Source organism: Semicossyphus pulcher, unplaced genomic scaffold (assembly GCF_022749685.1).
Source record: "Semicossyphus pulcher isolate SPU_LCO1_2020_fin unplaced genomic scaffold, fSemPul1.0.p SCAF_16, whole genome shotgun sequence".
In the NCBI taxonomy this organism is placed as follows: Eukaryota; Metazoa; Chordata; class Actinopteri; order Labriformes; family Labridae; genus Semicossyphus; species Semicossyphus pulcher.
In genome coordinates this window covers 12,773,702-12,786,719 of record NW_027211670.1, presented here as the reverse complement: position 1 = coordinate 12,786,719, position 13,018 = coordinate 12,773,702, and the positions used below count along the sequence as shown (strand labels likewise).

At 41.9% G+C, this 13,018-nt stretch overlaps 1 protein-coding gene across 2 annotated transcripts in view; it reads left to right on the top strand.

Annotated features, from left to right (window-relative positions):
- Window positions 1-13,018, top strand: part of LOC138593189 (voltage-gated potassium channel KCNC1-like) — a 51,065-nt gene that overhangs the window by 25,411 nt on the left and 12,636 nt on the right. The window contains exons 3-5 of one of the 2 annotated variants that reach the window (XM_069664085.1): window positions 3,572-4,553; window positions 5,480-5,674; window positions 6,660-6,788. In XM_069664085.1, the coding sequence (XP_069520186.1) occupies window positions 3,572-4,553; window positions 5,480-5,674; window positions 6,660-6,781 (1,299 nt within the window). In that variant the 3' untranslated portion in view covers window positions 6,782-6,788. The remainder of the gene's footprint in view (window positions 1-3,571; window positions 4,554-5,479; window positions 5,675-6,659; window positions 6,789-13,018) is intronic. The other variant, XM_069664086.1, reaches the window with a different exon arrangement.

Here is a 13,018-nt window from a genome sequence, read left to right as displayed (position 1 = left end):
AAGTGTTTGACTTTACACACTATTTTGGCGTTCGCTCCTCTCCTCCTCTCACTTTTACTGTGCTCCTTCCTTTCTTCTGGATTTTCTTCTACATTTGTCTTTGTGCTTCTCTACGCATGGATCCACATCGTCTGGTCTCCCTCCTACCTGTCCGCCCCCTCCTGTGTCTCCACCTGTGTAGCCCACATAGAAGACGTAATGCTACTGCAGTTTTGCTACTATTTCTGGCGTCCACACTTGTGTGTTTATGTGTTGATACACGTGTAACAGCTTTCTGCAGGTCCAAAACGCTGCAGCAAGAAAAACTCAATTTGAGGACAGATTTCACACGTGTAATCGTCCTCGACATTTGCAGTGCTGCTCACCTCCTCAGTCTAAATGTCTTCACATATCTTACATGATTGATGTCATCGTAAGGAATAATGTGCACAACACTTCAGGGCAAAACTCTCCTCATTGCCCTGATTTGTACATGTGAAGGTTTTCTGCTGCTCGTCCAATGAGGGAGCATCCTGAGCAGGTCCCGCTGGTGCCATCCTGCCTCCCCGGGACAAGAGTGGGGGGGGGCTGATATGTGGGTAGAGGTAGAGGGGTTATTGTGAACCTCTGTGTGTGTGTGTGTGTGTGTGTGTGTGTGTGTGTGTGTTTTCATGATACAGAGGGGGAGAGTACTGCAGCAATCTGAGAAAGTAGGTCAGACATCAACTAGTGAGAAACATAGCAGAGGAGCAAAGAGGTAGAGGAGATGGAAAAAGGCCGGAGAGAGTGTGTGTGTGTGTGTGTGTGTGTGTGTGTGTGTGTGTGTGTGTGTGAAGGGGGGCGGGGGGGGGGGGGGGGGGGGGTTGGTTGGTCGGTCGGGTGGAGGGTTAAGGGAATGACAGAGGATAGAGGAAACCTGGAACCAACTTGACAATCTTCTTCATCAAACTATCTTGTATTGAAAGGTTGCAAAATTCCCGTTTCTCCTGTAAGGCAATTTCTTAAGCTCAAATGAGCTAACCTGCTAGCATAACCATTACGCTAATTCAACAACTAATGAATGCAACAATAACGACTCAGTCCGACAAATTAGATATCGACTCACACTGCATTCCCGACTTTCCTGGAAGGTCACTTCTTTGGCTAAATCCTCATCAGCTAATCTCCTCGATAAATACAGCGACTCAGAGTCTTTAAGCCTTCTGCTTTCTGTCATCACGGCACTTGGAGAAAAAAACGTGTAGGCTGTCGTCCAAATTCCAATTCAAAGAAAAGCTGGAAGAGGGACGTGAGACCTTTCAAGAAAAATAACTGCTTCCCTCCGTTTTGCTGTTCGTTAGAAGGCTGCCTCCTATAAGCATGTTGCTCTTGATATTACATACTGTAAGTGCATAATGTCAAAAACACACGTTGACACGCAGAATATATTGAGGCACTCAGGCTGCTTATATATATGTGCTCCACTCAAGTATGAATTACCTTTCTCTTTCGCTCTTCAGGCCATGTCTGTGTTTTATTATTTATTTGATAAAGCTCAAAGTATACTGCGTCTATAAATACACTGCAGGGCCTGTAGGAACGGACCGCAGCAGGGGAAGAAGCGTGTGTAGAAGCCACACACACACACACACACACACACACACACTATCACGCTACTCTAATTGTTTCAGTGACAATTGAATTGGTTACAGTAGAATAAAAAGCTCGGGTAAATATAGACAGTAAGCTTGCAGATCATACAGATGGCCAGTGCTAATAAAATCGCCTCAGAGTGATGAGAGAGGATGTAAACCGGAAAAATAAACTCATTGAGAAAACAACAGAGATCTCTGCGGTGGAATATTCGCTTATTTTGCTGCTTTCTGCCAAGAAATTTACCCCGAGGACAAAGTCTTGGAAGTGAACAAACAAAGATGGCGCTGGGAGACAGTGTAGTATAGACAGGATGCCAGTTGTAAAAAGGGGTATTAAAACAACACTACCAGGGTGTGGAAGGGCAAATAGGCTGCATATACACATTTGAAACAGGGACTTTTATTTGTTGTAAAATTACAACAGTTATTCAGAAAAAGCAGCTCACGCATCACAGCTAAATGTTTCAAGTTCACATCAAGGACAACACTCTAAATGATTTATGTCCGTTTGATATGCACGGACTAGCAGGCATTGATTGTAAGCTAACTAGGATTAATCTAATGGTGCAGAAGTTGGAAGCAGATACACATTTTGTATTTGAGTTTAATCAACATAAAGACTTAATTTTGTAAATGGATCCATAACTTTCAAGACACCGGAAGTGCTTAAATGCTCACCAAAGAAACACCTTCTTCTTTTAATCTAATATTTGATTTAATGTCATTTGAACAACTCAATAAAGCTAAATGATGTATTCATGAGCTAATGGGCTCTGCTACTCGACTAACCTGGACCATCAATCAACGAGAGGGGGGGTGCCAGATTTATCTCTGAGCTGGAATCCGCATGTAATAAATATTACATGTTGTGAATATGAAAGCTTTCTAAATGCTCGAATATATCATTTCATAAGGCCGTAGTTTGTTTTCAGGGTCTGACGTCATACTCTTCATCTGTTAACAGATGTATGTTGGTGTAAAAACTGCAGTTCACTTGGGCTCCAAACTCATGTTTTGAGGCTTATAACACAGAACAAAGAGTGAGCCGTGTGACTGAAGTGTGGGGGTTTTTGGATTATGGCACACAGATTATCAGTTAATTATTGATCTTATCCTAAAGGCTTAGCTTTAGCAATTAGCTCTGGCAGAGTAACACAAAAAGTTTGTGGTATTTCTTCCGACCCATTTTTCCTTTTCTGTTTTGGATTAAGGATTACATTGATGCACTGCAATGTCTTTCTCCTTTTCTCAATGTTGTTGTGTAGATGAGAGGTTCAAAGAGGTTCTCCAAGACTGAAAAACATTCTTGTAGCCACGACCCTCCAGTTTGGGTCTTTGGTAGGGGTCAGGTCTCAAGCAAATGAGGCTGAAAGTGCCTGACCTGTTTATTTATATTTGTTTGAAATAACTTTCCTTTAATTCAATTTTGTTACATAATTCAATGTAAGAAGAAGAAGAAGAAGAAAATCTAGGGCATATTATTAATAATCGTCTTAATATTAAACTCATGGTACTATTAATACTCTGATGAACTTCTAAATGCTGTTTGTCATCTTTTCCTGATGGCACATGATATGACATTATACTGACAGCAATCTATTTTTATGGCTTCATCTTTCATCACAATCACTTATGACTGTCACATATAATTGCATCAGTCCTAATGAGTCTGATTATCCTTGGACTTTGTTCACAAAGGGTCAAATTATGCCAAGGTCCTTTTTGGGGCAGGTCCACTTGCCCTCTGGTTGGTTACAGAAGCACTTGTTTGGTTAAGATTTCAGAATGGGTCCAACATTAGTATTTAGATCTGGTGTGTAGGTAAGGTTCTCTGCTCTATCACTAACGCTGTAGTTTTTCTTATTATGTTCCCAGGTTCTCTTTGTCTGTGCTACATTTTCTAGTCATGAAACTGATCCTTTCTCCTTCTCTTGCTCTTTTTGTTTCCTTTCCTCCAGTATGTGGCATTCGGCTCCCTATTCTTCATCCTCATCTCCATTTCCACTTTCTGCATGGAGACGCATGAGGCCTTCAACACCATCCTCAACAAGACAGAGACGGTCACGGTGGGCAACGTAACCCATGAAGAGATCGTATACGAAGTGGTGACCGACAGCTGGTTGACATATGTGGAGGGAGTGTGCGTCATCTGGTTCACCATTGAGGTCCTCCTGCGAGTCACCTTCTGCCCGGACAAGCTGGAGTTCTTCAAAAGCACCCTCAACATCATCGACTTCGTGGCCATCCTGCCCTTCTACCTGGAGGTGGGCCTGAGTGGTCTGTCCTCCAAAGCTGCCAAGGATGTCCTGGGGTTCCTGCGTGTTGTCCGATTCGTCCGTATCCTTCGAATCTTCAAGCTGACCCGCCACTTTGTGGGTCTCCGTGTCCTTGGCCACACCCTTCGTGCCAGCACCAATGAATTCCTCTTGCTCATCATCTTCTTAGCCCTTGGAGTCCTTATCTTCGCCACTATGATCTACTACGCTGAACGTATCGGCGCAGACCCAGACGACCCAACTGCCAGCGCCCACACTAACTTCAAGAACATTCCCATTGGATTTTGGTGGGCTGTGGTGACCATGACCACGCTGGGCTATGGAGATATGTACCCGGAGACGTGGTCAGGGATGCTGGTGGGTGCCCTGTGTGCCTTGGCTGGTGTGCTGACCATTGCTATGCCTGTTCCTGTAATCGTCAACAACTTCGGCATGTACTACTCTCTGGCCATGGCCAAACAAAAGCTCCCCAAAAAGAAGAACAAACATATCCCCCGGGCACCCCAACCAGGGTCCCCCAACTACTGCAAGCCGGATGCCTTGGCTATGGCTACTGCATCACCACAAAGGCTCTTAGGAAATGTCCTAGGCGGAGTGATGGGGTCTGGAGGCATCGGGGGTGATTGCCCTCTCGCACAAGAAGAGATTATAGAGATTAACAGAGGTAAGAATCAAAGTTTTATTGCATTGTTGACATTTTTACATTCAAATGAAATCGGATAAACTGACAAACATGCTTCTTGAATACATGCCAGTTTGCCGGTGGCAGTTTCTGGCATGCAGAGGGATGATTCCAGAGATCAGGTGAAGGATCAGGGTGCAAAAGTGTCAAGAGAAAGTAGTGGGTGCACTATCAAGAAGAGATGCATAGTGGATTCTGGATCCGGCCTGAAGAAATCACTGGCCCATCAGAACTCATGTGTAATTTATGATCAGCTGGTCGGTCCACAGTTGCCTTGCGGGCACCCATCTGTCAGTGGAAAAACAAACACTGCAGAAGGAAAATGAACTCAATTATCTATTAAAACAACTTAGTGCATCTCAATTTGGGCTGACTTCACATATTTTCTCACTGGCATGAGCATTAAAATCAAAATGAAAGTAGCTTTTCTATTTATTTGGTCTTTACATGCTGCAGCATCAGGCGTCAGACACATGTAACAGTAATGCACCGTTAATGCATCCTGCTTCAGTCATCAGCAAGCCAGAAAATATTGGTTTCATCAGTGCTTTTACTACATCCCGTCTGCTTGGCTCTCTGCCAGGCTAAAGAGGCTTCTTGTAGGTTGTGTCAGGAGATTTTCTTTCAGCAGGAAGTTGTATTAGTCAAATTTTTTGACAACTGGCACCAAGTCTGCTCTCCAGTATCATCACCACATGCTTGAACACAACACAACAACACACTCGCTTGGGAACATATTTCTACATAATGGCTCATTAAATGTGTGGGTGACCACAACAGCAGTCATTCACAATTTATTATTAGTTGCCACTTAATGTTTGTTCTCAGAGCCTCAAGCGAATAAGAGCTTTTACGCTGAAGATGTCCTCATGTGTTCCCCTTTTCTTTGCCCTCCCCCTCCTTACCAGATTCCAAGCAGAACGGTGACGCAGCCTCGGCCGCGTTGGCTAACGAGGACTGCCCCACCATCGACCAGGTGCTGAGCCCGGACGAGAGGAGCCCGATTGGTCGGGGGCCTACCCGGGAACGCTACCAGCAGGATCGCGCCTGCTTCCTGCTCAACACCAGGGAATTCCGTGCCACAGATGGGAATGTGCGGAAAGGTACGTTTCACACCAGGAGACGGATAGATAAACATGAACATATTATGTAAACACAGCAAGATGCCAGGCAAACATGTTGTAAACATAATATACGTCCAGATAGAAGTACACATAGGCTACTTTATGTAAATATGATCAGATCCAAACATCTAGGAAAAGGTGGGTTGGATGAAAGAGCACACATGGAACCGACTTCTGAAGCCTCAACTACAGATTGAAGGCTCCAATTTTAGCAGCAACACATACAGACGTACAGCATTCATTCATACAGTTACAACACATGCATAAACACGTAGCTCTTCTGCTCTGCTCTATTTGTTTCCACCTCTTCACATTCATGTTGTCTGTGTTTCCATCACCGCTTGGTGTCATATTTAATTTCTTCTGTCTACAAGATTTTCTGTCCCTCTACTTCTCTGCTTTTTCTTCCTCTTCCATCTTTCCACATTGTCTGTGAGTTTTGTTGTGTGTCCCATAATGCCACAGTCGTCCATGCTCATAAACGATCAATCTTTCTCTGTCTCTGGACTCAGACAGTTGACCATGCATTAATTTACTTCTCGTCACTTCTGTTTCTCCCTCTCTGTTTCTCTCTCTCCTGCCTCGAAACGCCCCTTTTTATTTTGCCCTTCCTCCCCTTTCCCTTTCCCCTTGCTGTGATGACTTTCCCTCCCTAACCTCCCGCACATTTCCCCTCCTTGCTCCCCTCCTTGTTCCCCTCCTTGCTCCCCTCCTCCTCTAACCCATCTTTAAACCCATGCCCTCATTTCCCCCCCTTCTTTTCCTTTTGTGCTTCACCTTAACCCCCACATACCCCCCCCCCCCCACTTCCCAATGTGCATTATCTTTATGCTCATCAAATCCTAACACCTTTATTCATTTACTACTGCAAATCCAACCACCACCACTGCCGCCAACCTGCACTAAAACACTCCCTTACACTCCCTCCAAACTTTCAACACCCCCCTTGTTGACAACAAACTAGAGGCAGCAGCCCTGGCACCCAGCCCAGACTCCCCTCTGACTGAGGATTGGTATAAGATGGAAGGGTCTCTGTTACAGCAGGACCTTAATGCAAACTCCACCTCCTCCTGGATCAAACCATAGGCCAGAGGTAACACTGACAAAGGTTTAATATAAAAGATCACATACTTAGCGTTATACTGAAAACATTTCTATTAGGCTCTCTTTGAAATAGCATGTTTTGCACAAATTAAACAACACCAGTTCAGCACCATCTTTTACAAAGGCGCATGCATTACTTCAAATCACATACACCACCATTTCCACAGTGTTGTGTCTACATGTTCAGTGGAAGGGTCACCTGTGAGGAGTCTCTCCTGTGCCTGAAAGTGTGCTTTTAATTTGAAGATCACAGTAAGAGTTTAATGCAGACGTTGAGCTAAGATTAGGTAGTGCTTAAATCTGAATTTGGAGGTTTATGTAGCATTTAAGGGCTCATCATTTTGATTTGTGACATTTTCTATCCGATGAAACCTAACCTAAGACCAATATCCTCCCAGCATGCTTCACTTTAAACAAGGTACAAGATGTGCAAACATTTTTTTGGAAAGAATATGGGATTATACGGGGAATAAGTAGTGTGCACAAACCTGTGTATACTTGTGTGTAGGTGTCTGTGGCAGACCTTAAATCTTGCATACATTCACGAGTGCAGGAGCACGTCCATGTGGGCGTGCACATGTGCAAATACATCGAGACAGTTGTCCTGTCCTGTGTCAATAACTAATAAAACGTACACTTAAGAAGATTGAACGGGAACAGCGGGTCACGTTGTTGTCTGATGTGCCTCTGTGTTGTTGTTGTCTCTCTCTTCAGGTTGTGTCATATCACGCGTGTGTATGTGGGCTTTTTCATTCTTCCGTGTTATACACTGTGTCTCTGTCCTCTCAATGCCGTCTGAGTGTTGTGTTTGTGCTGTCGTGTGTGGCTTAATTTTGTTTCTCCCTTCTACTGTGTTTATTCGTGTTGCTCCTCCTTACCCCACGGACCTCCACCTTGCTAAACAAAAGCGCACACTGCAATTTAGAAAGGGCTCGCCTTGCAAAATACACTCTTTTTACACTTCAACGTATACAAATGCAGTATGTTTATGTAGTCATGCACAGAGTAAAGTGTTCAGGGATTAACTGAGGCAATGGCTCTTACAATTCAGGCTCAAAGATGTGCATATTTACAGGGACATACTGTATGCCATACTTTTTGTAAAGTCAATTGGCCAGCCTTTAAAGCGTCACATATTTGTGATATAGTGCAGTGCTGTTTGATGTCCTCTTTCCAAGGCCAAAGGTCAGTGGGGTCATTGGAGCCATCTGGGTCAAGGGATAGTACCTCTTGAAACATGCCACGCTTAAAACAACTGTTTTACTCCAGCTTTTTAACAATCCAACTTATACTTAAAATACTGTGTTGTGAGCGTGTAATGGGTCTGAAATACTACTCCCTAGATCACGTATCTGTGCTTTCAGTGCCAAGTGTAGTCCAAAGTTCAGGACCTGTTGTGTTTGTACTGTGGAGACCTGGATAGAAACCAAAAAGGATTACAGGCTGCACTCGGAGACTGAAACACTTACTGAGCAGACAGACAAATGCTATGACAGATTTGATTGAAAAGTGGCTACAAAAGGTAAGCAAGCCTTGAGCTGTCCAAGCCCTTCACTTAGAGGTACCTGAAATCGCTTCAGTTTAAATGGTTCTTATGTATAAACTGCAAACTACGTGCTACAAAAATCCCTCTTTAAAGCAAATCAGGAGTCTAAGAGAATTAGTGTTGACGCTTCAGGGTTTGGGCTTCTCGCGGTAAAGCCATACGCCGATGACTAATGTATGTATTTATCTAAAGGATCAATACGGTTTCTTGTTTCTTAGTTAGTCTGGATTAATACGTTGTTGTACGTCTTGTGTAGATAAAAGATTGTACTTTGAGGGTGTAGTTCACCTCTCAAGCAGAGCATACATAGATGACTTTTCAATCTTACATTATTAACGATAAGCTAAAAATTTTTATATATAATGAGCGACAAACCTTAATCCGCTGAGAATAAAGCTTCTCCTTCTTGTTTTTAAAGAGGGATTCTGCTGTTTTAAATCATTCTTGTGTGCTTCAGTTTTGATTTATTTCCTAGATGTGCGCTTAAGATGTCTTTGCCTACTTATGTTTTTTAGCTTTTCAGTTTATTCTCTTTGATTGTCGGCCATTTAACTTCCTAAGCGCCCAATGCAAAATGCATGTCTCTCTAAGGTCAAATGGTCAATCACCCCTTTGATTGCCCGCTCCCAATCACTCCTCTAGACCTCCTTCAAGGGTCTCCTTTGTTTCTGTCTCTCTTGCTCTGTCTCTCTATCTTTCCACTCCCTCTCCCTTCAGTTCCTCGGTGTAATTGTACCAGTTGTTTTAATTTTGTTGTTGTTTGTTGTTTAACCTTGGTTTTTTTGTGTGGTTTAATATGTCTTGTGATTCTAACACGGTGTGTCTATCTTTTTGTATCTTTGTGCAGTGATTTTGTGTTCTTGTGTTGTAGTTGAATATTTTCAATGTGCATTAAGTTTTTTTTTAAGGTTTTTATTTTTTTCAGTGAAGATATTTTTGTTGTATCCTCTGTTATTGTCTGTTTTCTTTTATTTCTTTTGTTCAGCTGTGTGTTGTTGTTTGATATTTAGACTTCCCCTGTGTTCTTCCTGTGTTTTACCATTACCGACCATCTGTCTTCTATAAATTGGAACGATAAAGGAAATTGCCAACAAAACAATGAAATGTCATGACATAAAAATGGCACAAGTCTTATTTGGCAAAACAGCAAATTATTCATTACCAAAATTCAGCCAAAACATAATATGAAAATGTTTTATTTTTGACCCAAGAATAGGGATTATATTAGCTCTCATAACCCAACAGAATTTGCATTTTACTAGAAATTCTATACATTAGACAGAATATGTATTTCTAATTATCAAGAAGCTCTTAGAGCTCATTTGTGCTTCATCTCCATTTTCCCACCCTTATTTTAGATTTAAATTAGATTTATGTTAAATATATAATTATGATATTGATTATGATAGATTTTGTGGAATCATTTTTCAACTTGATTTTGCCTTTTTTGCGCAAAATCAATATTCTGTTGTAGACAAATATAAACTTTTTTAGTATATTAAAGGCTACAACAATAAAAAATAAACTAAACTAACTCTTAAAAGCTTTTCCTGTAAAATGCAATTTGTGTGGAATTGTGTTTTATGTGGTAACACTCCTTCATGTTGTCATGTCGTACTGTTGTGGTCATAAACAGTAAAGTTATTCTACATCGTCATGCATGCTCCAACGTGTGTAACCACTGTGTCTCTTGCTGTATTGCTTCGACACAATACTCTGCAAATATTCTCTTTTGTCTGAGCCAGATTTTTACCTTAAAATAGAAATAACACACATTCATGTACTTCTGTGCAATATCTTTAAGTACATGTGATAAATATTTATGTGCATGTATGAGAGGTATATATATATATAAACATCAAATATTAAATGGATTTCAGCTGTAGTGATAACAGCTGACGCATTCAGGTCTGTATGACCTACATACAGCGAACAAGAGGATGTAGGATACAGTTGCATGTCATCTAGTCTCCCCAAAAGATATCAGGTACTGTATGTACTATATGGACACAATGAGGCTTCAATAATGCTCATGAAGCGATCGATACATCTAATTATGGGTAACAGGAGATCACCATCTTTAAACAGGCAATTGATCCCATGTAAGAATGATACAGTATGTGGTCATGCCGGGAAAAGCATCTGAACAGTCAGCAAATCCTGCATGTCCACCTCAGGCGAGCACACGCTCATGAAGTAAGAGAACATATGAGATTAAGTTCTCTTCCTTCTACATGAATGATTCACTCTTCAATCTGTTTAATTACACGTGATTATTTCCTTGGTAAAACTTCTGGTGAGAATATTTGCAGTCTTTCCTCTCCGTGTCTCCCTCTCCTCTCCATAACCACCTCCTCCTGTGATTAACACTCATTCTCCATCCCATTCCCAGGCCGCCACTGCAGTGCAAGTGTATCTAAAGTCTGACTGTAGGTAGGTACTTACACGCTCCACAGTGTAAATTAAGTGTGACTTTGGACAGAAAATTATGTCATCAATGAATACAGTGACAGCCAGACTCGCCAGTTCCCCTGATAGACAATCCCAGAGCACCAAACCCCTGTTGATGTTGTAAATACAGTACTTAGCACAGAGAGGAGGTAGCTAGCAGAGCGTGACAGACTGCAGTGGCTGAGACGTGATTAGCTTTATCAGCATTTTTATTGTAATTTCTGAAACCTCTCCCTGTTAGCAATACTTTTATAATCACAAGCACTTTACAGCCCAGGCTACATTATTCTCCATCAATTTCACCTTCATGACACAGATTTTTTCTCCTAACCATATTTTACTCATATCTAGTTTGACAAGTGTTTGAAACCCTCTGATTTCTGACTCAAAGAGATTAATAACGGACATTCATTTCAAATAAACAGAATAAAACATGGCCTGAAATGTAATTTTAGTTAAATATTTTAAATATACAAAGATAGACTTCTTAGTAAGCAGTGTGCATTTTTCTCAGCACCAGGAATAGATCCAAAGGAATCTCTCAGTAGAATCAAAACCTTCTGTTGTAACTTCATACACAAGCTTCCCGACATTATTCCCCCTGAATACATACTTCAAATCAGCAGGGCATCATCACTGTCAATCAAAGGCAGCTCCCATGTTAAGCCATACCTTATTAACATTATGCAGCTTGTAGCATATTAAAGATTGCTCTTACAATAACAGTTTTATTTATTAACAGAGGACATAAGACTTTAAAGCTATATATTAATGAATGCCCTACAAGTCTAAGGGTGGAGATATACTTGCTTTTGATGGCTGCCATGCGCTCCCTGCGTCTGTTTGACAAATCAGCTGTGCACGTCCTCAAACATTATCGCTACGCATACGCGAGATGCAGTATGCACATGACCGATAGGGGCAGTGCAGAGGCAGAGGGGATGTGACAGGGTCAACACAGCAGCAGGAACAACAATGTCTGAAAGTTTTTAAGAAGAGCTGATGGGTTTGTTCGATTTGTTATTACCGCTACACAGCAACAAACATGCCTGTCAAAATAGCTGGAGACAGATAGGATGATTTTAGAAGTCGACGTGGAAACCTTCAAAGCTAAATGGAAACCAGTCTGGGAGCGTTACGTCTGTGCACGGAGGAACAGAGTGGGGGCGGTACCGACGGTGTGTTCTGTCACTTATTCTGCTGTCATCTCAGATTTAGCATCATAGTAACATCCTCAAGTGTCTGTGTACATCCCGCACATCCACTAGTTGCATACGGCCTGAGCTCTCTGCTGTGCCCTCTAGAGGTGCCCACCAGTAACACGCGTAGTGCAAAGGCAAGTATGTGAACAATTTCGTTCATGACACGGCTAGTTGTGGTCGCGAACGCAAGGCCAAGCAGCAAGTATATCTCCGACTTTAGACTATAGAATGGAATAATATATAACAAATCGGCATGTTTGAATGTTTGAATCGTTAAGATTTCAGTCCTAACCTTTGGTTAGCTCGATTAGAAGTTGGAGGTGTGAAGCCTGAAATTATGATTATGACCTTTTGTCTTGTTTTATTGACACGTTTGATGAATGACAGCTGTTAGTGCTAATGTGAAACAAAAGCAGTATGAGGTTAAGTTTGCATCAGAGGAAAATGAATGCACTGAATCATGAATCATAACAAAAACAGGGTTTGATTTGATGAAAAACGTAAGCGATGCTTTAAGTTAGGCCAGGCCATAAAGACAATTTAAGATTTACAATAACCAATTATTGCTTAAACACAGTCTCAGTCTATGTTCAGTAGTGGGTTTTGACGTAGTCCTTTTTTTCCCACTGTGTTGTACTTATCCGTCCCACTGTTGCCCCTAAACTCTGATTCAGCAAACATCAAAAATATGGCTTCCATTTAATACGACCTGACAGTTTGTCCTGATACATTTGGCTGATATGAGTGAAATACTTTTGGAACTGAACTTGAGAATGAAGCGGCACCACAATTTGTCCAGACAGCTTCTCAGAAATCTTTGTGCGACATGTAGCCTGAGAAACCCAGCAAAAAATGCATCATCAATATTTTACCGAGTTGCCATCCGACTAATGTGCCCGAGCGAGTCAGAGTAAAACTTTAATTCACGGTTGGCTCAAATGGTGCGTAACCCAGAGAGCTGCAGTATTTTCCATTTTAGCAGGAAGGCACAAAGGGCGTCATACTGTTTCAATGGGTGTT